Source organism: Osmerus eperlanus, chromosome 2, assembly GCF_963692335.1.
Source record: "Osmerus eperlanus chromosome 2, fOsmEpe2.1, whole genome shotgun sequence".
Taxonomy (NCBI): domain Eukaryota; kingdom Metazoa; phylum Chordata; class Actinopteri; order Osmeriformes; family Osmeridae; genus Osmerus; species Osmerus eperlanus.
In genome coordinates, this window is record NC_085019.1 from 22,118,626 (window position 1) to 22,140,233 (window position 21,608).

The following is a 21,608-nucleotide window of genomic DNA, read 5'->3' on the forward strand; positions in this document are numbered from 1 at the left end:
AAGGTACTTTGAAACAAAACCTTTAAGAACACAAAATGGAGATAAAAAAGGCTGTCTTGATCAAGCTTAACCTTTTTTTTTTTTCCTCCTTCCTCTGACTGTTGCATCTCAACATCTTATATGCAGGATTTATTTAGACCAAACCTTGTTTTGTAGAGTAATGACGTATAGCTTATCCTTAATATTCATCTTTCTGTGCAACTCAATAAAATGACAAATCACATGGGTAAGGTGCAACACTCCTGGCATGGCTCTTTGAATAAATGAAAAACACAAAATGTTATTTTATTTTTATTCGGAACTACAAAATAGAACATTTGATATGGAGGTATAATTTACCCCACTTGTTTTACACAGACATTTGAGAATCGATCTCTTCTCATTATCCATCGTTGAAACATCCATAAAAACCTATGTCATAGTATCAACAGATAGCAAGATCCAAAAGATGACCCTTACTCACTTTAAACTTCCTGACTCACTCTGGACAGAGGACTAGATTTGAGACCTAAGTAGCACATTTGGGCACACACAAAGACTGCCAGCATAACGAAGACCCTCCTGTGCCTAGTAGAACGGGAGCGAATGTGTTAACTAACGGTTTGGGGATTTAGAACACCACTGTGTCATTCAAAAACAAGGATAAGCAAGTATAAGCAACTAAATATACAATTTACAGTGAGACCAGTTATGAGGGAGGTCAGACGTTTTAACCCTGAGGAACCCACACACCATCAGCTTCACACTCAAAGCCACAGTCCCTCCTTTCTCAAGCGAGTTTTCAATACCTATCCATTAAATACTCGGGAATGACTTAGAAAGTCAATAAGTAAAAGTGTTTAAATATACAAAACGTACCGTAAAAGGATCAAAACTTGCATCTTTACAAACATGCAGTCCACTCAAAAGAAAGAGATGTCGTATTTAAGACGGTGACAAAACTAAAACAGTAAAACCAACCACGTTGGCCTGAGATCGTGTTCTACACTTCCTGAAATTATGTTCTCCACCCACTGTTCCACAGTCTGGGCTGATGGCGCGTGAGAGGCGAGGGGTTGTAAAGGGAGAACCCAGCAGCAGTGTGGGAACCTCAGAGAACCAAAGGGGGACGGGGGATGGGGGGACCCTCAATTCCTCATATCTTCCCTGGTGATATCATTTCCCCTCCACATATGGACACCTGGAGGGGTTCATCCATGCGACCAAACTGTGTTTCCCCTCCCCCTCCGCACGGTGGGCAGAATAAGTAGCAGTTCCTGGAGCAGTGGGTGTTGGTGGCCATGCCTAGCCAGGCTACTCAGCACTGGGGTCTGGGGCTCAGAATTGCTGGGCGGCTAGGCTAGCGCTAGGCTAGGCTAGCTCCAGCTCCTACCACAGGTCCAGGTTCTTTGTGTTGGCGAAGCCAGGCTGCTCCCTCAGCTTCCAATAAGTCCCATTGTTCACCCACACCTCCCTGCCCTGTTCGTCCAGGGTTTTACTAAACACAAGGAGGAGAAGGGAGATGAGAGTTGGAGCTTTTCAAGTTGTTCAATGGCTGGGTCACTTTTCGTTCAAAAAGGAACTGTGGCCTGTAAGGGGCTGTTAGGAGAGAACTTACGTGAAGAATCGAGGCTGGTGCTCCTCTCCCGTCTTGGCCATCTCCTTCCTCCTCTCCCTCTGCTTCTCCTCCACCTCGTCCTTCTTCTTGTCCGCCTCCGGTACCCTGCCCTCCTCCAGCAGCCTGGGGTGGAGAAGAGAGCTTCAGCATCGACCTGATCAGTCTATGGCCTACATCCACCAGGGGGCCTGTTCCACAAAGCGAGTTGATCAAATAAGACAGGCTTATGCCAGTTACTTTTCCCCTGACATAAGCCTGGCTTATTCCGTAAACTCTCTTTATGGAACAGGCCCCCAGGTCCCTGACCCCACGTGGCGGCCTCGTCACCTCTGGTCGGGCCTGAAGCGGGTGTCCGTCGGGGGCAGCACCGCCCTCAGCTCCGGGGTCAGCTCGTTCAGCTCCCGGGCGTAGCTGGAGAAGCCGTAGTAGTGCACATGGTCGTCCGGCTGCGTGTCTGCACAGGAAATGACACGGCATTAGAAAATGGACCGTCACAGGAAATTCATTTCATCGTATTCCAAAAGTACAAATCTAAGGACGCCGGGACTCACTGGGCTTCCAGATACACTTGGGGGTGGGCAGCGTGTCACAGAACATGCCCTCGTGCCACAGGCCTCCGAAGCGATGGACCACCTCGCCAGCCCGGTTCAGCACCGTCCCCTGGACCTCGTTCTTGTTGTTGTCAGAACCCCAGTAGCGGGACTAGCAAGGACAAAACACGGAAGCCGATGTGATGCATTTAACCTCATTGTTCCTATTAACAAACACAGATTTATGGACTAGCCAGGTCACACTATGCACTGTCAGCTTTTAACTAAGTTCTTATGTGTGTGTGCGCGCGTGTGTGTAGTTGGACTGACAAGGGAGGGAACACAGATATGAATCCAACACAGAAGATGATATGATAAATATGTTATTGTTCCTATTGAAACACAAATCTTCAGACTAGCCATGTCACACCATGCACTGTCAGATTTCAACCGAATGATGTGTGTGTGCGTCACCTTGACAAAGGTAATCTTGCAGGTGCAGTCGTCGCTCTTGTTATTCTTGATGGTCACCTCTCCATAGTGCTCCAGATACCTCTGCTGACTCAGCACATTGTGGACGCAGCTCACCACCTTGTTCCACTCGTAGTGGTCCCCGTACCTGCACAACACAGCACAACACGGGCCTTTAGCGCCTTAGCCACGTAGCGCTCTAGCCACGTAGCGCCTTAGCCACGTAGCGCCTTAGCCACGTAGCGCCTTAGCCACGTAGCGCCTTAGCCACGTAGCGCCTTAGCCACGTAGCGCTCTAGCCACGTAGCGCTCTAGCCACGTAGCGCTCTATCCACGTAGCGCTCTATCCACGTAGCGCCTTAGCCACGTAGCGCCTTAGCCACGTAGCGCCTTAGCCACGTAGCGCCTTAGCCACGTAGCGCCTTAAAAATACATAATCGAACATAAACCCTTACTTGGGCAGGGTAACGTTGACAGGTCCAGAGGAGATGATCTCCATGGACTTCCCCCAGAACTTGTTCTTCCATCTCTGGTCTGAGGGACAAGCACAGGGAGGGAAACAGCAGCATCGTCAGCATACCAGAGGCACGAAAAGCAGGAAGATTCCCCTCCCTGCATTCCTAGCGGAGGGGCCTAGCGGAGGGGCCTAGCGGAGGGGGCTAGCGGAGGGGGCTAGCGGAGGGGGCTAGCGGAGGAGCAGAGCTTACCTTGCCAGAAGGTGAAGTTCTCAGACTGGGCGTGACAGGCAGCGATGGGAGGGTGATGGCTCACCTGAGAACACATCATCAAAAGGGTTGGATTAAGAGTTACAAACTCAGACGGCTTAAAAACTGAACTCCTCAATACCTGCAACTATAGCTACCAATAATTAAATGTCACACACACAGAAGTGAAACTGGGCTACCTGCTCGCTGACATAGCGGAAGCCGCGCTCCTCACGGTGGCTCTCGTAGGTCTCCCCCAGGACAGGGTTGAAGGGTTTGTAGCGGTTACGCCAGGACGCCCAGGCATAGCCGGAGATGGAGAACACTCCCATGTACACCTGAGATGGACACACACACACACTTAGAAAACAACTAGGGCCAGGTATCGCCAGAGAGAGAACACTCGCTTGGATACCTGAGAAAGACACACACACACACACACCCAGGCTTCAAACACCTTAAGCTTCCAAAATAATCCCACCAAAACCTGACAAAATGGCAGAGAACGTCCTTCTGTATCTTAGCAACAACAACACACTTGAACTTGGACATAGATAACAATAACTTGACATAGAACAGACGTAGATAAAACAGGAGTAGATCAACTTCAAACTGTCCGTTTCAGACACCGTTTTGGCCCGCTCACCATCCTCTCGAAGGGGTCGTCCGTGCGGTTGGCGATGTCCAGCAACTCCGAGTACTCCAGCTCCTCGCTCACCCTCTGCAACAGGCAGAGGGGCTCGTTCAGGGCGACCGGCATGGACACGCGCGACAGGTCCTTGCCGATGTTGTTGTACAGGATGGTCATGATGCCGATGTGGCTGTTGTCCGTGCAGTGGGCAGCCAGGGTGGTCCGACGGCCTGTGTTGGTGGGCACGGCGCTGGGCATGTCTGTTGCTTTGGATAGGCTGGCGCGGTACTGGCTGGTGGCGGTAGCTGGTGGTACAGAGAATAAGTCAGTCAGGTAGGGTTGGTAAAGGGGGGGGGGGGCGGGAAAATCGAACATACACATCGTTACGGACTTGTGGAAATGACTCAGGTCCTGTGACAGTGTGGGTGTTAGTGACAGGGTGGCTGTTGGTGGCAGGGTAACAGCGTGGGGAAGGTGGGTGTTAATGACAAGATGAGGAGGGCAGAGGGGTATGTATTAGTGACAGGGTGACAGGGTCGGGAGGGTAGGAGGGGTGGGTGTAAGTGACAGGGTCAGGAGTGTGGCAGGGTATACGTGACAGGGTCGGGAGGGTAGGAGGGGTGGGTGTAAGTGACAGGGTCAGGAGTGTGGCAGGGTATACGTGACAGGGTCGGGAGGGTAGGAGGGGTGGGTATAAGTGACAGGGTCAGGAGTGTGGCAGGGTCGCAGGGTGACCTGCACTGCAGCCGGAAGATGTCTCACCATGCGCCTCCTCCGGCTCCGAGGTGCTGGTCGTTGTGACGTCACTCAGGCCCGACTCGTCGGACGCCTCGTTCTCCGACGACGTCTCGCACACGATGACCTCGTTGGCGTCGAAGTACTCCGCCATGGACTCGGCCACGGAGGGGGTGCGGTGCGGGTGGCGGTTCATGGAGGGCGTCGTCTGGGAGAGGACAGGGCAAAGAAAGACCAGAGGAGGAGACACCGTGAAGCTGGGAGGGTGTTTCGAACGAGAGGCATCACAGACACAAACCCTCACAGCAGGGGGTGAGGGGTGGTCTTGAAACAGAAACGGGCCAGTGACTAGGACAGTGTCAGCATGCACACAGTCACATGTGGAACAACACACACACCTGGTCCTGACGAACGGTACAGTAGGACTCCTCAGTGGAATCAGAGGACAAGGAGAGGGTGTGCACTTTGGTCAGACGAGACTGCACCTCAAGCTAGACACACACACACACACAAATATACATGCACATTTCAACCCCACAGACACACAGAAGAGGCTTAAGACAAGCTCATTAGAGTTCTGTGTCTAATGGGAAAGCAAGCATTAAAAAAAAATATATCCCAAAAGTTCACATGTTGCACACCCACACAGGTAAACAAAATGACGTGAAAGTCAGGTATTGTCCAATGAACTTTCAGTTGGAGGGAGAGACCAAGTCATCTGTCTGTGTCTTTCTACGTGTCTGTTTGAAACATGCTTGTGTTGTTCCATCGTGTCAGTACCTGGCTGGCTTCCTACCAGACCAGACCCGCCCATGACTGACAGTAACGCAAACTTCCAGGCCCACACTACTCCAGAACAAGCCAAACCTGTTCTGACTAGTTCCCCACAGGAGTACCAACAGGCTAGAAGGGAGATTTGAAAAGGAAGAAACAAAACAAAAAAGACAGAGAGACACACTGAAAAAGAGACAGCAACAGATAGAGGTGTGGTCGACAGAAACTTCAGCAGAGTATTCAGACTACTCTTGTGGGGCACTCAAATGCAGGTGTGCCTCAGCTAGGCCTCTACCTGTTCTACTAGTCACTACTGGAGCCGTTGGAACACAGCGAGGAACAGTTAAACCATGTGCCATGACAGACCTTTTTCTAGTTCTTTCTCTCACTAATACAACGGACTCAATGGGAACGTCCACTTCAAACCAAAACGGGTTTCTTTAAAACAACCTGTGTCCAATGACCGTTGGACTGAGTGTGTGAGTGACTGACTGACTATGAGTGTCTGTGTGTGTGTCTCACCTCAGACATAGTGCTGCAGAGTGTGGCCAGCTGCTGGGAGGTGGACTGGCGCAGGTCTGGTCCAGTCCACGCCTGACGGACCCTCTCTCGCTCCAGAGTCAGAGCCTCGTGAACAGACTTCAGCGAGGCGTGGACTGTGGAGAGAGGGAGAGAGAGAGAGAGAGAGACAAAGAGAGGAACAGAGAGAGAGAGAGAAACGTTACTCACCACCAAAGCCTGTCCAACCCTACACCGAACTACAACAAAATGATATTTACACAATTTAACACCAATTGTTCACAATACAAAACCCTTTTCATTAGTTTAGAAAATACTTCCCCCCACCCCCCTTCCCCCTTCCCCCAACATTTGGATCATAATCGTACTTCTCTGGGACACGGCGCAAATGTCCTGCTGCAGTTTCTTGGCCTCTGGGGAGGTAACAGGAGGTTTGGAGAGCTGGGTGAACACGTAGTCAGGGATAGACTGCATGGACCTCCCCAGGTGGTTGCCAGTGGAGACACTCAGATTGTTTGTGGATAGCTGAGGGGGGAGAAGGGAAGTCAGCAAGTGGGGGGGGGGGGAGAGGAGGGGCAAACCGGCCTTGTTCTACAACTCCCGGGAAACTTCTTGTCCCCAATCCGGTAAATGTTTCACGTGACAAATCTGAAAGATTTGCCGGGGGAGAGCGGCAACCACGGCCTCGCTTACCATGCCGAGATTCTCCCCTCTCGACAGGGTGCGCGAGTGACCAAACATCTTGCCTGCCTTGGGCTTCTTCGGCTTCTCGGGCTTCTCCAGTAAGATATTCTAAAAGAGACCAGAAGGCAGCGTGTTGAGTAAGATATTCTAAAAGAGAGACAAGGCAGCGTGTTAAGATATTCTAAAAGTGACCAGAAGGCAGCGTGTTAAGATATTCTAAAAGAGACCAGAAGGCAGCGTGTTGAGTAAGATATTCTAAAAGAGACCAGAAGGCAACATGTTGAGTAAGATATTCTAAAAGAGACAAGAAGGCAGCGTGTTCGGCACACGGCGACAGACGCAGGGCAAAATAAACCTCAAAACTGGACTAGGAACGTAAAAAAAAAATATATATATATAAATAAATTTGACTTTAGCTCAACGGGGACTTCTACCGTACCTGCATGCTAATCCGCCGCTCCAGGTCTGTGTCGGTGATGGGCAGGTCTCCCTCCAGCCACTGCAGTCTCTGGCTGAGCTGGGCCAGCTCTGTCAGGTCCAGCTGACAGCGAGCCAGCTCTGGAGGAAACAGTCAGACGGTGTTACCATGCAGGAGAGAGAGAGAGCGTCACCATGCAGGAGAGAGAGAGAGCGTCACCATGCAGGAGAGAGAGAGAGCGTCACCATGCAGGAGAGAGAGAGAGTGTCACCATGCAGGAGAGAGAGAGAGAGCGTCACCATGCAGGAGAGAGAGAGAGAGCGTCACCATGCAGGAGAGAGAGAGAGAGCGTCACCATGCAGGAGAGAGAGAGAGAGCGTCACCATGCAGGAGAGAGAGAGCGTCACCATGCAGGAGAGAGAGAGAGCGTCACCATGCAGGAGAGAGAGCGAGAGCGTCACCATGCAGGAGAGAGAGAGAGAGCGTCACCATGCAGGAGAGAGAGAGAGAGCGTCACCATGCAGGAGAGAGAGAGAGAGCGTCACCATGCAGGAGAGAGAGAGCGTCACCATGCAGGAGAGAGAGAGCGTCACCATGCAGGAGAGAGAGAGCGTCACCATGCAGGAGAGAGAGAGCGTCACCATGCAGGAGAGAGAGCGTCACCATGCAGGAGAGAGAGCGTCACCATGCAGGAGAGAGAGAGCGTCACCATGCAGGTGTGAGGCGTGAGGGCCCACCTTACCCTGGGAGCAGGCGTCCGTATCGTGTGTCTGCTGCAGCCAGGCAGACACCTTGCTGTTCACCCCAGGGGCAGCCGGGGCCGGCGTCTCCACCTCAGCCTGGTACACCGACATGGAGCTGGCGTACTGAGCCTGCACCGTGACAAGACAAGAACACAGACACGCCCACTGACACCAGGTCAATAAGCAGGAGCATCGCTTCCTACCACACGCTGGGGGGGGGGGGTGGGGACTCCAAATGACTTGTCACATCAGCGGGTTGGTGCAAAGTTCTAGCCCTGCTCTGGTATCCACTCACCATGCTGGGCACGGCCCTGTTCCTCTGGGCCAGGCTGCCCATGGCCGGCAGGGTGCCGTTGCCTAGAGAGAGAGCGTGCAGCACGCCATGGTGGACGCTCATGGCCTCGTTCTTCTTGAAGCTGCGGTGGGCGCAGAGCTTGGTCAGCCAGATGTAGAACACGTCGTGGCTCTTGGCCTGGTCGGAGAGGAGGAAACGGAAATGAGGCTGAGACAGAAACGGAGAGACGAGACAGAAACTGGCCTAGCAGGAGAGACGGAAGATCGACTTTCGGGGAGAGCTTGCGATGAAAAGAAACGGCGTCCTAAACAATCATAAACATACCATGAAAAACCTGAAATATCATGCTACCATCTGTAATGCCTTGCAAGGCTGCGACAGCACGCTGAACCGGTTCATCCAAAACAGGCTTCAACAAGAGTATCACAATCACAATAGCTGTAGGCAAGGCAAGCACGGTTATAGCCCCTCTTACCTTCATGTGGTACAAGCTGTCTCCGGCGTCCAGATCAATCCGCTTGGACTTCTTGTTGATGGACATGACGGCCAGACTGACGTCCAGGGAGCCATGAAGCTTCCCTTTCAGGATCTGGAGGAGGAGGAACATTCCAGAAGGTCACAATCAGCGTTTCCTGGCTCGCAGGCTGGTCAAGCCAAGCCTCCAAGTCATTAGTTCCAGAGTATTAGGTGTGTGTGTGAGTATACATACATCGTGCTGTGTTTTGGAATACTTGAGGATCCCCTTCTCCAAATGGAAGTACCTCTAAAAAAAAAAAGAAATAAAAACAGTATGTTTTCATCCAGGGTGAGGTTACAGATGACATGGCTCTAAATGGCTCCCAGTACGGAAGGGTCCTGGTTACCTTGTGCCAGCCCTTCATCGGGTACTTCCTCTTCTTCATGAGGAAGCCCTCACAGATGCCAGGGATGCTGAGGTCCAGCCCCGTGCTTGGCCCCTGGGCCACGTCCACTTGGAGGTCCTCCATCACCTCCCAGTTACGAGACGTCTACAGAGGAAGGAGAATGAAGAAGGTCTATGGGCGTGGTGGGCGAAGCCCTGGGTGACTTTGCTTGGACCACAAACAAAAGCTAGATTCGATTTGAAGGAGAGGGGTTAGGAGGAGGAACCAGGAAGTGAGGTTTACGGCCTAGAGCCCGTTCCTAAACAGCCACGCTACCCCAAAAGATGGAGGTTCACCCCTTATTGCAGTCTTTGCGGTGTGTTATGGGGGGGGGGCACAGCATTCCACTGGGAGCCGACCTTTCACCTCACAAGTTGAGCAACAAGCACTTACTGGAAACAAGATCCACACCGCAGATCGAACGTATGCCCCAGACAGTACATATACACATTATCCTGACCGGTTCACATTATCCTGACTTGTTCACATGCCTTACCTGGCGAGAGTGTCGGGAGGAGCCAGAACTGCCGCTCCGTGAGTGGCCAGGTTTGAACACCACAGCAGGGGTTCTGTCCATCCCACTCATCACGGATTGGCTGCTATTGAGAGGGGGCGTGAACTCGTGATGGTCCATCGTCGGGATTGGATGAACAAGGCAACAAAGTCAACGTGGCTTCAGGCAAGGCTCGCTCTCATGGTAGGATTCACCGTACTGTGGAATAAAACAACATTTAAAATCACAATAAACTAAAAACAAAAACTCAGTTGGTGATGTAGGTGTGTTTAAGTAAATAAAGAGCTCCCATAATTATTCACAAGCTCATACCAATAAAGAAAAGCTTCAAAGAGGTACGTCACAGTAACATTGATTACAAATAAAATAAAAAGCTGAATTGTTGGTTTTAAAGTATTACAAAAAGTGGATAACTGCCTTCTTCCAAACTCAGGCAGAAGTCGTGTTCAGGAGAGGAAAGCAATGTTGCCTTTTTGGGGAGAAGTTTAGAAAGGCTTACGTGTACAGAGTCAGTGAATGCAGTGAGACACCCTTTACTAAAACGTCACTCAGCAAGCCACAGCACTAAATGGCCATCAACATGCCCCTACGCCTTGATCGAATCTTGAACATGAACTTATCGGTCATCGTCATCCGTTTTTGGTGAAACTAGCGTTTTACCTGAAGCCATGGACAGACAATGAATACAAGGCGATATCTGCTTGTTGACTGGGGAAACTGGAGTCCATGCTCAGAGATGAGATTTTATTTTGCGTTATTTCATTGAAAGAAAGATATTGCGCCTCTGGTGTCACATCAGTGTTATACCAAACCCATCTGTTGCATTTGAAATGGGCTGGTTTCTGGGTGTGGCTTAGACTGAAAGAAGGTAACACACACACACACACACACACACACACCCCGATAGTCACAACAACAGTATGAATCACTTCAGGTGACAAGCAATCAAAAAGGCATGCCCCCAAGTTGACAGCCAAGAACGCCAACATCTCACAAGACACAAGACATTCCATGACACATAGCATTGGAGCCCAGTAATCAGACAATGATTGGGCGAAAGGGTATTTACATCACCAAAGCACAGATATCAGAACCGGAATCCAACATTCCCTACGTGCTTTGCACCCAAGTCACCACCCTGTGTGGACAAATCATCCTATTATCAAGATGATAAATATGTTGATGATTTAAAAACACACTTTCCGTTCCATTTTCAGCCCAAAACTGAAAACGCAAACCGTATGACAAACGCATCAGTGCACTTTTAAGACAAGATAAACACACTGTGAACACTGTAGACCTACTTACATTTACATTTAGTCATTTAGCAGACGCTCTTATACAGAGCGACTTACAGTAAGTACAGGGACATTCCCTGTACCAAGTAGGGTGACACAACGTCATTTGACACGGCCGGGAATCCAACTGGCAACCTTCTGATTACTAGCCCGATTCCCTCACCGCTCAGCCACCTGACTCCCTGGCCACAACGGTGATGAATGGAAGTTTCCGTTCACTCTAACTCTTGCCAATTCCGAACTCCTAACTTAACGTTGCTAACAACTGAGGTCCCTCTTTCATCAGTAAATACAGAAGTCGGCAGCAACTGTCCCAAGGTTCACTAAAAGGATTGGAGCGTTTATAAATATGCAGTCAAGTATATCCATCTAACGATGGGATTCTTTATTCTATGGTTCCTAGACGAGGTAGAATAACACGTTTTATGAAAAGTCATAATTAGACTGGATGATGACTTCGTGAAATGACTCAAACAATCACAATTTAGAATATGCTGTCTAACAAGTACGGTGACATGGGGACCTACCAAAACAAAATACCGCCTCAGCAAATTATTGTCTTTGCTTGTGTGGTTTTCAAAATGTGGTCTTGAAACACCGACAGTAGTAAGAGAGTGCTTCTGCTGAGCGGAGACTGAGGGCTGGATGATATGCAAGTATCAAGATACTCAACCAGCTGTTTTTGATCCACAAAACAGCAGGATTCATAACCAACTCATTTGATAAGATCACCCCTGATCAAGAATCCCCTCTATGGTCCAGGAAGGCTGTGTGATATTTACGTTTTGTATTGAGGAGACTAAACCTCCTAAAACAACTACGTAACCAGGTTTCTGCACCATCCCAGCCGCTAAGACTGCTGGGATTCCGGGAGACAGGTGGAGGCTTACCAGACTGGTTTCTGCTCTCCCCCAAGAATGTGCCTGAACCACATGCAGCACACAGACAGACACACACACACACGAGTCTCTGTCTGGTTGCAGGAGTCATATACTTGTCTGGCTGACTCCTTAAGTACTTGACCATGTTAATCAAGTAGGAGTAATGTACAGGAGGGTAGTATTCAGAAACCACACAACCCATCCTTACAGATGGACAACGGAAGATAAAACCCAGCGGGTAGTGTCCCATAAATAGGAGGCCTTATAAAGAGTTGTTCAAGGCAAAACACCACCTGCAAGTTAACTTCAAGTAAAGAAATAGTCTGAATAATCGAAATTGTAATATCAAGTTGGGAATAGGAAGGGGTAGTTTAAGAACTTAAGTCTAAACGTATTGTTTGATAGGGAAAGATACATTTTAGACTTGGCTAAAAATGAGAGCTTGTGGGTGTTGCACATGCGCGTTGGATAAAAACACCGTAGAAGACTAAAGTCAGTTTTAAAAGTAGGGCGTCATTCTTAAAACATGAACATGCGGCAATAGTACAACAACTTGTAATGTTACAAAGCGCAATGTAACAATATTTGAACGTTTGCTTGCAAACTAGGAGTATAGGGATTTCCTAAAACACATCAGATCAAATGTATTTTGGTGGTTAGTAGACTAGGATAATAGTTCTCAGATGGAAAACGCTGTCAAACAAAATCAAACATTTATCGAAAAGAAGTTAGAATAAAATCAAATTGGAATTTCATCCAAACGAGTTCGATGCAAAAAAAATACATTCAAAGTAAGTTTGACTGTAGGCTATAAAAGAATCTCCTTACCTTAAACTTGAATAATCCAAATTTGCAACACGAGAACCGTCTGACCTGAAATCACTCGACAACTGACTTCCCAAACCGTTTCCTCCCATTTTTTACATAGCATGTACACTACGTCACTCAATCGTCGTTTGCAGGTGATGCAGGTAGGTGTGCCAACAGAGAAAGGCTCCAGTTTCATCCATAACCTAATAAAGTTAAAATAAGGCTCGCACACCAACTGTCTTACAAGCCAACCCAAACCTGTAACTTATTTACATTTAGCTATGAAGACGCTCACACTACTCAATTTTCCCTTTAAGTTTCTCGCCCGAAAGAAGCCTACTTTGCCCGCTATTTCACACCTTCGATGGGTGATGACCTAGGCTATGTAGTACTACAAACTCTGTAGGCTACTGTCATTAAACGATCAGTGTTGAGACGAAGTAGGCTATTGATCCAGTTGTACATGTAAGTTACGCATGTCATTGTTTTCAAATACCTCCAACACGTTATAGCCTAAACACGTATAGGCCCCAAGGCCTAATTAGATTCAAAAGAGTAGAACAACCAATACACAAATAAATAAATTTCCTAGCTAAACGAAAAGGAGGTCATTTGTCATTGGCCATAGACACACAGATGACAGAGTCCCCAGTGACATCTTACCCAGTAACCCTGTTCTAAGTTCACTATGAATGCATGTATGTAGCTGAACTGGAATGGCCAGAACTGAGTTTTGTGGCACTTATTGTCACAAAAACAATGTAACCTGCAGCTGGAGTGACATTGGTCATAGCAATCTGAAGAATGAATAATTGGAAACACCTTCCATCCATCCCTCCCTTCCTTTGTTTCAGTGTTGCTGTTTTTGTACACACAAGCACACTCACAACAACCTGTTCAGGATGCCCCACTTACATAACCTATAAACTGATACTGGAATGCAGTAGTGTTGACTTTGCTACCTTGAATACAATCCCGAATTGTAATTAATCTCAATAATAGGAAGGGAATTGGAATGCAGAAGACTTTTATTAGGATGTTATCAGTTTTCTATTGTTATCAGTTTTCTATAATCAGTTTTTGTATTATCAGTTTTCTCAGTCTATCTATCCAACGATTGATCTTCGAATTCAAAGACCCCTAGTCCACCTCGTGTGAAGTGCAAAATGTTCACAACAACTTTGGGTAATGTAATTATTGTTTTAACTAGTCAGAGCTACAGAAAACATAGCTACACAAGATTGTTTCATGTCAAAGTTAAGGAATTCATATTTCATATACCCTGGCCTATATGTAAACACACAGCCTAACATCTACCATGCAGCCCACACACACACTCATAACTTGCACGCACACACGGAGATATAGGCTATTTAAAATATAACAGTCTGACCATATATCCACATTTAATGAAATACTGTAGGCTATTACATGGAATAATAGCGACAACTAGCCTGACTTCCCAATTCCCTATAGCTCTTCACCTGCTAAGGCTGAAATTAGGTTTGTCCTAAAAGGCTAGGCTTTATCGTATAAAAAATAAGTGTGTGAATACACCAACAAGTGGAATACAAATCAAATCGGGATATCAAGAGATTCTGGTTGTATGTATCCTTGGCAACCACCTCCCAAAAGCGCAGGTTAGTGAAATCCCTCCTCCCATTGAAATCTGAACTGCCCACGTTTGGGAAAGTGCTGACAGACGAGACTGCCTGTTTTGCCTAGTGCCCCTTCACACGAGTAGGCATCCAGACCACTTCAAGGGCGTGATCATCTTTTTTTCTCCAAACAGGCAACATGGCAAAAGTAAACAGTAGCACTTCCAGTTGCAGGGCCATGGTAATGGCTGGCAAATACCTATCGAATCCATCACCGGTGCTCTCCCAAAGCACCGGTCACCGAAGGATGTTGAAACTTCAGCGCCGTTTAGCGAGTTCAAACGCGGCCGGCCACGGGAGCAAAATCCCGGCTCTGGGACATCAAGATTTCCCCAACTCTTTCTCAGCCTCTGACCGTCATGTGTTGTCAACCCGCACTCTAATATATCGCGATGCCAAGGCTTTTCTCAATGAAATTGGTGGAGACCCCAGAGAAGCCCGATACTGGCTAACCCAGTTCCAGAGAGCGAGTTTGTCACAAGCCCCTGCATTTGCAGTTATAGAAGTAAGTGTGCAATGTGAGGCTACAGTTAGCAAAGGCTAGTTAGCTGCTAAATTCGTGAAAACGGGGTTGCTGTTTACGCTGCCTATTACTTTAAGCCACAACACGAAAAGGGTAGTCGAGTGCTACAAATGGGTGGTACTCCTGTTAATGAAAGACATTTTACGCAAATTCGACAACGTTTGTATTTTTATGTTTGCTCATATGGACGAGTATTAGCCTAGCCAATTACTAGTTGGTCATTTTCAACAGCGACGTAGACTAACTAGTCTGTTCGCATGACAACTCTGTTTTATGTGTTCATGCTAATCTAGTGCTAACAGACGTCTAGAGTTAACTTGTTCTCCACGTTGTTTATAGTATTAGCTAGTTATTTTAGTCAGCATTCGAGTATGTAAACGACCATCTAAATGTTACTGTAGAGTGGTGTAATCAAAAACAGAGCCTACAGACGTTGTCGTATTTGCGTTACGCCTGTTTCACACGATTGTGTATTTTTACGCATCTGTTTGCACAAGTTGCATCCACTCGAGTGCTTCAAATGTTTGTGCTATACCTACTGATCGGCAACTGTGCAGACGTTGGGAAACATCTGTGTTTAGCGCATCACAAAAAGTTCAGCCTTTCTCTTACTACTTTAAAAGAAACCTCCGTTATGATTTTCTATTTTGTAAAATACACTTTGTCTTTCATAATCATTCAAAATCTCACTTGCTCAAATAGTGTTCCGTTTTTTAGGGGTGGTCGAGGGGGCAGGCGGAATGTGCAGGTAAACATGTTACAATCATTAAAACATGATATCTCTGACGTCAGGTGGATAAGTCCGTGTTTCAGAGCAGCGACATGCTGCAGAGCTTGGCCTTCGGGCTCTCCTTCCTGCAGCGGATGGACATGAAGCCAGTGGTGGTGATGGGGCTCTCTCGGGCAGAGGTGGAGGAGGAGGTGTTGGCAGAGTCCACGTCCAACATCAGGGCGAACCTAGTTGAGCGAAGCCAGGCTCTGACGGAGTTACTGCAGCAACACTCGGCCACGGTCATACCTTTCTTTAGTGCCGAAGCACTGCTTCTGCAACAGGACCCTCCGAACGGAAGCAGGTCAGCCTACGTACAGTCACCATTACAACACAAAGTAGACAACACAGCTGGACTCTGCTCAGAGTTTTTCCTCATTACTTTTGAGCACAAATGAATCATTTTTGCCATTGTATTAATTGAGTTAATTCAATTAGTTCCTTCATTTAGCAGACTCCTCTATCCAAGGAGACATGTAAGAAATTGTTGAGCAGTGAATATTTGTAAATAATACGTTTGTTGATAAATAACAACCTGTAGGACAGGCTTTTGGGTCTGTCCTGCTTGATTAACCCTTGTGCTGCCTTCGGGTCACATGACCCAAAGGTTCATAACGAACCATCGTTGTGTTTACCCAATTTTACCCAATACAAAAACAAATAAAAATAATTTTCTTTTAACCTTTGCAATGTGGGGGGTCTGAGACAACCCGACGGTTAAAAGAAAATGCTTCACTTTGTTTTTGTATGCGGTAAAGTTGTCGCAATACGACGGTGGGTCACAATGACTGATGGGTCAGAATGACCCGAAGATAACACAAGGGTTAATGGATTTTATTTTTATTTGACCCAAAATACCCAACCCTCATGGGCTTACAAGACAACAACAGTACAGTCTCAGTGGTCAAACACGTCATTACACCTCATTCCTTTCCAAAAACACAGGCTATATTACAGCTCGGCCTCAAACATTCTGCTTTCACTCCCAAGCTGAGCAAATCAAATCTGGAACATCTCTGGCAGCGTCTTTTCATGCAGCTCGTCACTGCAGGGAAGATCAACCTATATCCATGCGCGCGCAGCACAGTAAAGCCCAATTTATACTTAGGTCGCAGACACTTTTGAAAAGGTCGCCGACAGAAATGACGTCTCGGTCGACACTTTTAACCGTCGCTTAAAAGTGTCGCCTACCAGGAGAAATTTCTACTGGCGCGGATGTCGTCACATAGTGAAAAATTAAAATGGTCTGTTTCTCCGATTGATCACCTAGGCTACAAAGCGTTAACCCTCGTGCTGCCTTCGGGTCACATGACCCAAAGGTTCATAACGAACCATCGTTGTGTTTACCCAATTTTACCCAATACAAAAACAAATTAAAATAATTTTCTTTTAACCTTTGCAATGTGGGGGGTCTGAGACAGCCCAACGGTTAAAAGAAAATGCTTCACTTTGTCTTTGTATGCGGTAAATCTGTCGCAATACGACGGTGGGTCACAATGACTGATGGGTCAGAATGACCCGAAGATAACACAAGGGTTAACAATGTAACCATAGCTATGAATGTAACGGTAAAATGATTCTGTTTACGTCACGCGAACCTTGAGCACAGGCGACTGTTTTCCGAAGTATAAATGCAGCTGCCTGAGCGACACTTTTTTTTTTTTCGTCGGCGACCATTTCAAAAGTGTCCGCGACCTAAGTATAAATTAAGCTTAATCACCCTTCTTTCCGTGCAGTGGTGAAGGGCCTATATCCGTGGACAGCGGTCTTCTGCAGTGGAGCCTGGACTGTGGCGCTATCCCCCTGGTGTGTCCCGTGGGGAGGAACACCACTGGGTGTTCAGTAGCGCTGGACTCGGTCAATGTGACTGCAGCCATCTCCAGGGTCCTGAAACCCCTCAAGGTCATGTTCCTCAACAGCCGGGGTGGTCTACGCAACCAGGACCACAAGGTGTGTGTGTGTGAAGGGGTTGGTAAAAGAATGAAGGGCCTCAGAGTGTACTGTTGTACATTCAGGTTCTAGAAGTCAGTGGAGCAGATGTTTACAGTTTACCTACAGTATTTTGGTTGTAATGCAGTGTTTTTGTCCGGTTATTAGTAGTCTTACTTTACTTCTTTTTTTTTTTTTGGCTAGAAATCTCACGTCAGAAACCCAGTGTGGGTGGATAGGTTGTTTTAAAACCTGGTCTCGGGTTGGGTCACTTAAGTATAAATAATTTTCAGTGGAAATCGTTCTTTTTATTTTTTACTTTCCTCTACGCCTCCTTCTCCTACCCCTTTCTCCCTCCTCCCATCCTCGTCCTCCTGTCCTCGGCCTCTGCCCTCCTCCAGGTCCTGGGTTCGGTGTCTCTGCCCGGGGATCTGCCGGGCCTAACCAGTGCGTCGTGGCTGAGCCTGGCAGAGTGCCAGCGGGTGGCCACCATCGCCCAGCTCCTCAATCAGCTGCCCTGCGAGTCGTCCGCCGTCATCACCTCCGGCAACACCCTGCTCACTGAACTCTTCAGTCACAAAGGTCAGGCTGGCCAGAGGCCTCAGTCTCTCCCTCGCTCCCTCCCTCTCCCCCTCTCCCTCCACCCATCCCTCCCTCCCTAATGTGCTGGGTTAGGGACAGGCAGTGTTCCTAACCCCTCACATACTAACCTCAATGTGACAACCCCAACCCTCCACTCCACGTGCCTCTGAGGACAAGGACTCTTCCCCCCCCACCCCCTCCCACGTCAACTCCTGGGCTCCCGTGGGCTGGGCCGACTTGTTCACTCAAATTGAGTGGTTGGGGAATGTAACGGTTTGAAGGGATTGAAAAAATAGACATTTCAGGACATTGCAAACTCTCTTTGGGTGATCGACATGCTGGCATGCGCATCATGCGTGAGCCAGTGTCGTGCTGTGCATGCCACGCGCGTGTTACTCCAAGAGAGGATGTGCGTAATCGAAGACAGGGCTATGTTTGGAAAAGTTTGCCATCCGAGAAGACCGCTCCGATTCCCACATGGCCAGCCTGGTAACAAAACATATAGCTGTTGACCTATAGATGGCCCTCTTGCATTAGCTCTCATTCCTGAATACTAGAAGTCAGGAAGTTTCTCTCTATTCTGGGTTCATGCACGGCTTAAATGAACTTTTTACGATGAGCTGGAAGTATGTGGTGTTTTAATCGATCGCGCTTCGTGTGCAATTAACTTTTGGAACTTGGAACGGTTCGGCATGTCATAAATCTTCATACAAACGACTCAGGCAGAACTAAAGGGTCCTTATTACCAGTCTGGATGTACGTGTCCGATGCCATAGAAGTTGATTTGGGTTATGGGACACCACAGAAGCAGACCTAACCTGTGTGCAAGCAACAGTGCACCAACGAGTCCATGTCTCCTGTCCTCACTCCCCCCATGTCCCTCTCTTGTTACAGGGTCGGGAACCCTGTTTAAAAACGGAGACCCCATTCACCGGTAAGACTCTCGACCAGTTTTACGTCTTAATTCGTCCTGGAACGAATCAAAACAGAGCAGTACTAATAATAAATGACTCGATGAACGTCAAGCTGACTTTGTACGGGCGACACGTAGACCGAGCTAATCCTGAATAGGCCAGGAAGTGCCCGGTTGATGACTGACCTCCCCTCCCCCTGTGTGTCCAGGTACACCTCGTTAGAAGGCATCGACTTGGAGCGCCTGCTGGCTCTGATAAACAAGTCGTTCGACAAGACCCTGAAGGAAGACTACATCGAGTCTCTGAAGGGACGCCTCCACTCCATCTACCTCTCTAAAGGGTGAGTGGGCCAGGCCTGCGGACAGCCCATGTTTGGTCGGTCAACACCACAAGTCTCCCAACTCGGCCTCTCTCAACACTTGGTCCTCGGGTTGCCTTCATGAGTGCTGGATCGTTTGTAAGTGAAGTGTGACAGGGAAAGCAGGGAGAGAGAGAGGGGAAGACACGGAGCAAAGGGCCGAGGCCGGATTAGAACCCGGGCCGCTGCGGAAAGGCCTCAGCCTACGTGGTACCCTCGTGTATCTGGTGAGCTACCAGGGCGCCCCGCTTCCCCGCACGTTTGAGACGTTACCCTCTCTTCCAACACACCTGGTTCAAATGGACGGGTCGTAACTGAGCTCCGCAGAAGCCTGGTGAGGACCTGTTCATCTGAACCAGGTGTCGGAAGAGAGAAACATCTACCGCATGCAGGGCAGCGGGTCCCGAGGACCAGGGCTGAGAGGCCCCACCAGCTGAACCGGGACAACACTGCACAAAACCCAATGACCTTGACCTTGTGACCTCTAGCTACAGCGCGGCGGCCATCATCACCAAGGAACCAGTGGGCAGTGCCACTCCCTACCTGGACAAGTTTGTGGTGAGCAGCAGCAAGCAGGGCCAGGGCACCAGCCAGATCCTCTGGCAGTGCATCCGCCAGGACCTGGGGCGCCTCTTCTGGAGGTCTCGCGGCTCCAACCGCATCAACCCCTGGTGAGACCCCAAGCTGCTGAACGGGTCCAGATTAGGAGCAGCCGCTACGCTACCTGGCCTGTCTGTGTTTACATTTAGTCATTTAGCAGACGCTCTTATCCAGAGCGACTTACAGTAAGTACAGGGACATTCCCCCCGAGGCAAGTAGGGTGAAGTGCCTTGCCCAAGGACACAACGTCATTTGGCACAGCCGGGAATCGAACTGGCAACCTTCTGATTACTAGCCCAACTCCCTAACCGCTCAGCCACCTGACTCCCTTTAGCTTGTGGAGGAGAAAACTGTAGGAGTAAACGATAATCTATCAGTGATACACATACACTACACCTGTTTAATATTTGTCAATAATATAGGTACTCAAGCACGTGTCCCTATTCCTGGAAGATATCCTGTAGGTTTAAGTCCTACCTCTGCACACTTCTGATATTATTTCGTATTTTTATATTTCTGCTGTACAGCACATTGGTTACATTTCTTGGTTTTAAATGCGCTTTATAAATAAACCTGAACTTGTCCACCTATCCCAAGGTACTTCAAACACTGTGACGGAAGCTTCGCCAACGGCAGCTGGACCGTGTTCTGGTTCGGCCTGACAGACATCAGGGACTCGTACGAGCTGGTGGAGTATGCCAAGCGGGTTCCCGACTCCTTCTACGAGACGGTTGGAGGAGGAGGAGGAGGAGGAACCGCCCCCCAGACCCCACCCCTCCAATCCTGAATCCCCTCCTGACAGCGCCTACTCCTAACACGCTCCCAAGACCCACGTTCTGTTACACCACAAGGTTTTTAGACGAGCAGAGCAGTTCGATCCTTTCATAAACTGTTTTTGGAGTAGTGCGTTACGGGGTTAGTTTGTGTTGTGTGCACTACACATTTCTGGAATTCTGCCAACCCTGCAGATGCTGGACTTAGGAGTGGATACCATGATTATTTATCTATTGCTGCTCTTATCTTAAGGCTACTGCAAGTCACTTGAAGTTAACAAGAATTTGTTTACTTGAACCCTGCAATCGTTTCAAGTTAATGTGCTGGGCTGAGGTTTTCAGAGGTGAGACTGAAACAACCAAAAGGGTGCTGCCGAACTTGATAGATGTTTGTAATTGCATTTCGCTCCCTTTTGGATTAGCGGGGAGTTTCGCGAAGAATGATTTTCGCATTCACACTGCCTCTTGATGTGAAGGTGACCCTCGTGACAGCCTGTAGTACAGTATTCTTTTGGAGAGCCGTACAAGTCTCAGGTCCGCATAAGACATCCTCGCACTCTCACTAACGCAGGTTTGTTCAAAGCAGCGTCTGAAGAGAAAGCGTGGATGTGCAGTGGATAGTTTGCGGTAGCACATCAATGACTTACTATTACATATAACAGTAACTGCTTAATACTTGTAATAATAATAATGACTTATTATTACTTGGGAAATTTGAGGCCTTATTCCCAGCAGCTGTGCTGGGGGGTACACCACTGTTTACATGTACAGTACATACACTGTAGAGGATGCAACATTTACACGATGGTTTTGATTAAACAAATCTTTTCTTGAAAAGTCATGTTCCCTTTCTTTCTCTTTGTATTGATTGTGTGCTATCAGCTCCGGTGATGCTGTGATGAGGAAGTTAGAGATAGAGCACTGAGACAAAGACACAGAGATTTGATTGATTTAACCAGGAATTCAGAACAACTGGTGAGATAGACCACATAAAAC

The 21,608-nt window shown here is 48.2% G+C and overlaps 2 protein-coding genes across 6 annotated transcripts; one reads left to right on the forward strand and one right to left on the reverse strand.

Moving 5' to 3' along the window:
* Nucleotides 1-92: 92 nt before the first annotated feature.
* Nucleotides 93-12,669, reverse strand: LOC134015369 (oxysterol-binding protein-related protein 7-like). 5 transcript variants are annotated; one of them, XM_062454859.1, is made up of 22 exons: nucleotides 12,525-12,669; nucleotides 9,500-9,715; nucleotides 8,965-9,108; nucleotides 8,811-8,864; nucleotides 8,577-8,690; nucleotides 8,102-8,278; nucleotides 7,806-7,935; nucleotides 7,085-7,203; nucleotides 6,655-6,753; nucleotides 6,330-6,486; nucleotides 5,965-6,098; nucleotides 5,067-5,159; nucleotides 4,669-4,876; nucleotides 3,949-4,238; nucleotides 3,503-3,640; nucleotides 3,306-3,369; nucleotides 3,054-3,132; nucleotides 2,602-2,746; nucleotides 2,149-2,299; nucleotides 1,925-2,051; nucleotides 1,598-1,720; nucleotides 93-1,477 (listed from the first exon to the last, which is right to left on the reverse strand). In XM_062454859.1, exons 2-22 carry the CDS (start codon nucleotides 9,635-9,637, stop codon nucleotides 1,369-1,371), a joined length of 2,793 nt encoding a protein of 930 aa, XP_062310843.1. In that variant the 5' UTR covers nucleotides 9,638-9,715; nucleotides 12,525-12,669; the 3' UTR covers nucleotides 93-1,368. The 5 variants fall into 5 exon arrangements, with proteins under 5 accessions (XP_062310843.1, XP_062310835.1, XP_062310826.1 ...); XM_062454851.1 differs by having other exon boundaries at nucleotides 4,696-4,876; nucleotides 7,806-7,971; XM_062454842.1 differs by having other exon boundaries at nucleotides 7,806-7,971.
* Nucleotides 12,670-14,189: 1,520 nt separating this feature from the next.
* nags (N-acetylglutamate synthase) lies at nucleotides 14,190-21,449 on the forward strand. The gene is made up of 8 exons (XM_062454902.1): nucleotides 14,190-14,669; nucleotides 15,480-15,760; nucleotides 17,193-17,406; nucleotides 17,787-17,967; nucleotides 18,862-18,901; nucleotides 19,090-19,221; nucleotides 19,728-19,910; nucleotides 20,437-21,449. Exons 1-8 carry the CDS (start codon nucleotides 14,304-14,306, stop codon nucleotides 20,624-20,626), a joined length of 1,587 nt encoding a protein of 528 aa, XP_062310886.1. The 5' UTR covers nucleotides 14,190-14,303; the 3' UTR covers nucleotides 20,627-21,449.
* The last annotated feature ends 159 nt before the right edge of the window (nucleotides 21,450-21,608 follow it).

Coding starts and splice junctions, on each gene's coding strand:
- nags (XM_062454902.1), top strand. CDS start 14,304: ATGGCAAAAGTAAACAGTAGCACTTCCAGTTGCAGGGCCATGGTAATG. Junction 15,761..17,192: donor GACCCTCCGAACGGAAGCAG/GTCAGCCTACGT, acceptor CTTTCCGTGCAG/TGGTGAAGGGCCTATATCCG. Junction 17,968..18,861: donor TGAACTCTTCAGTCACAAAG/GTCAGGCTGGCC, acceptor CTCTTGTTACAG/GGTCGGGAACCCTGTTTAAA.
- LOC134015369 (XM_062454842.1), bottom strand. CDS start 9,637: ATGGACCATCACGAGTTCACGCCCCCTCTCAATAGCAGCCAATCCGTG. Junction 7,972..8,101: donor ACAGGGCCGTGCCCAGCATG/GTGAGTGGATAC, acceptor ACCTGGTGTCAG/TGGGCGTGTCTGTGTTCTTG. Junction 6,487..6,654: donor GAGGGGAGAATCTCGGCATG/GTAAGCGAGGCC, acceptor CTCCCCCCTCAG/CTATCCACAAACAATCTGAG.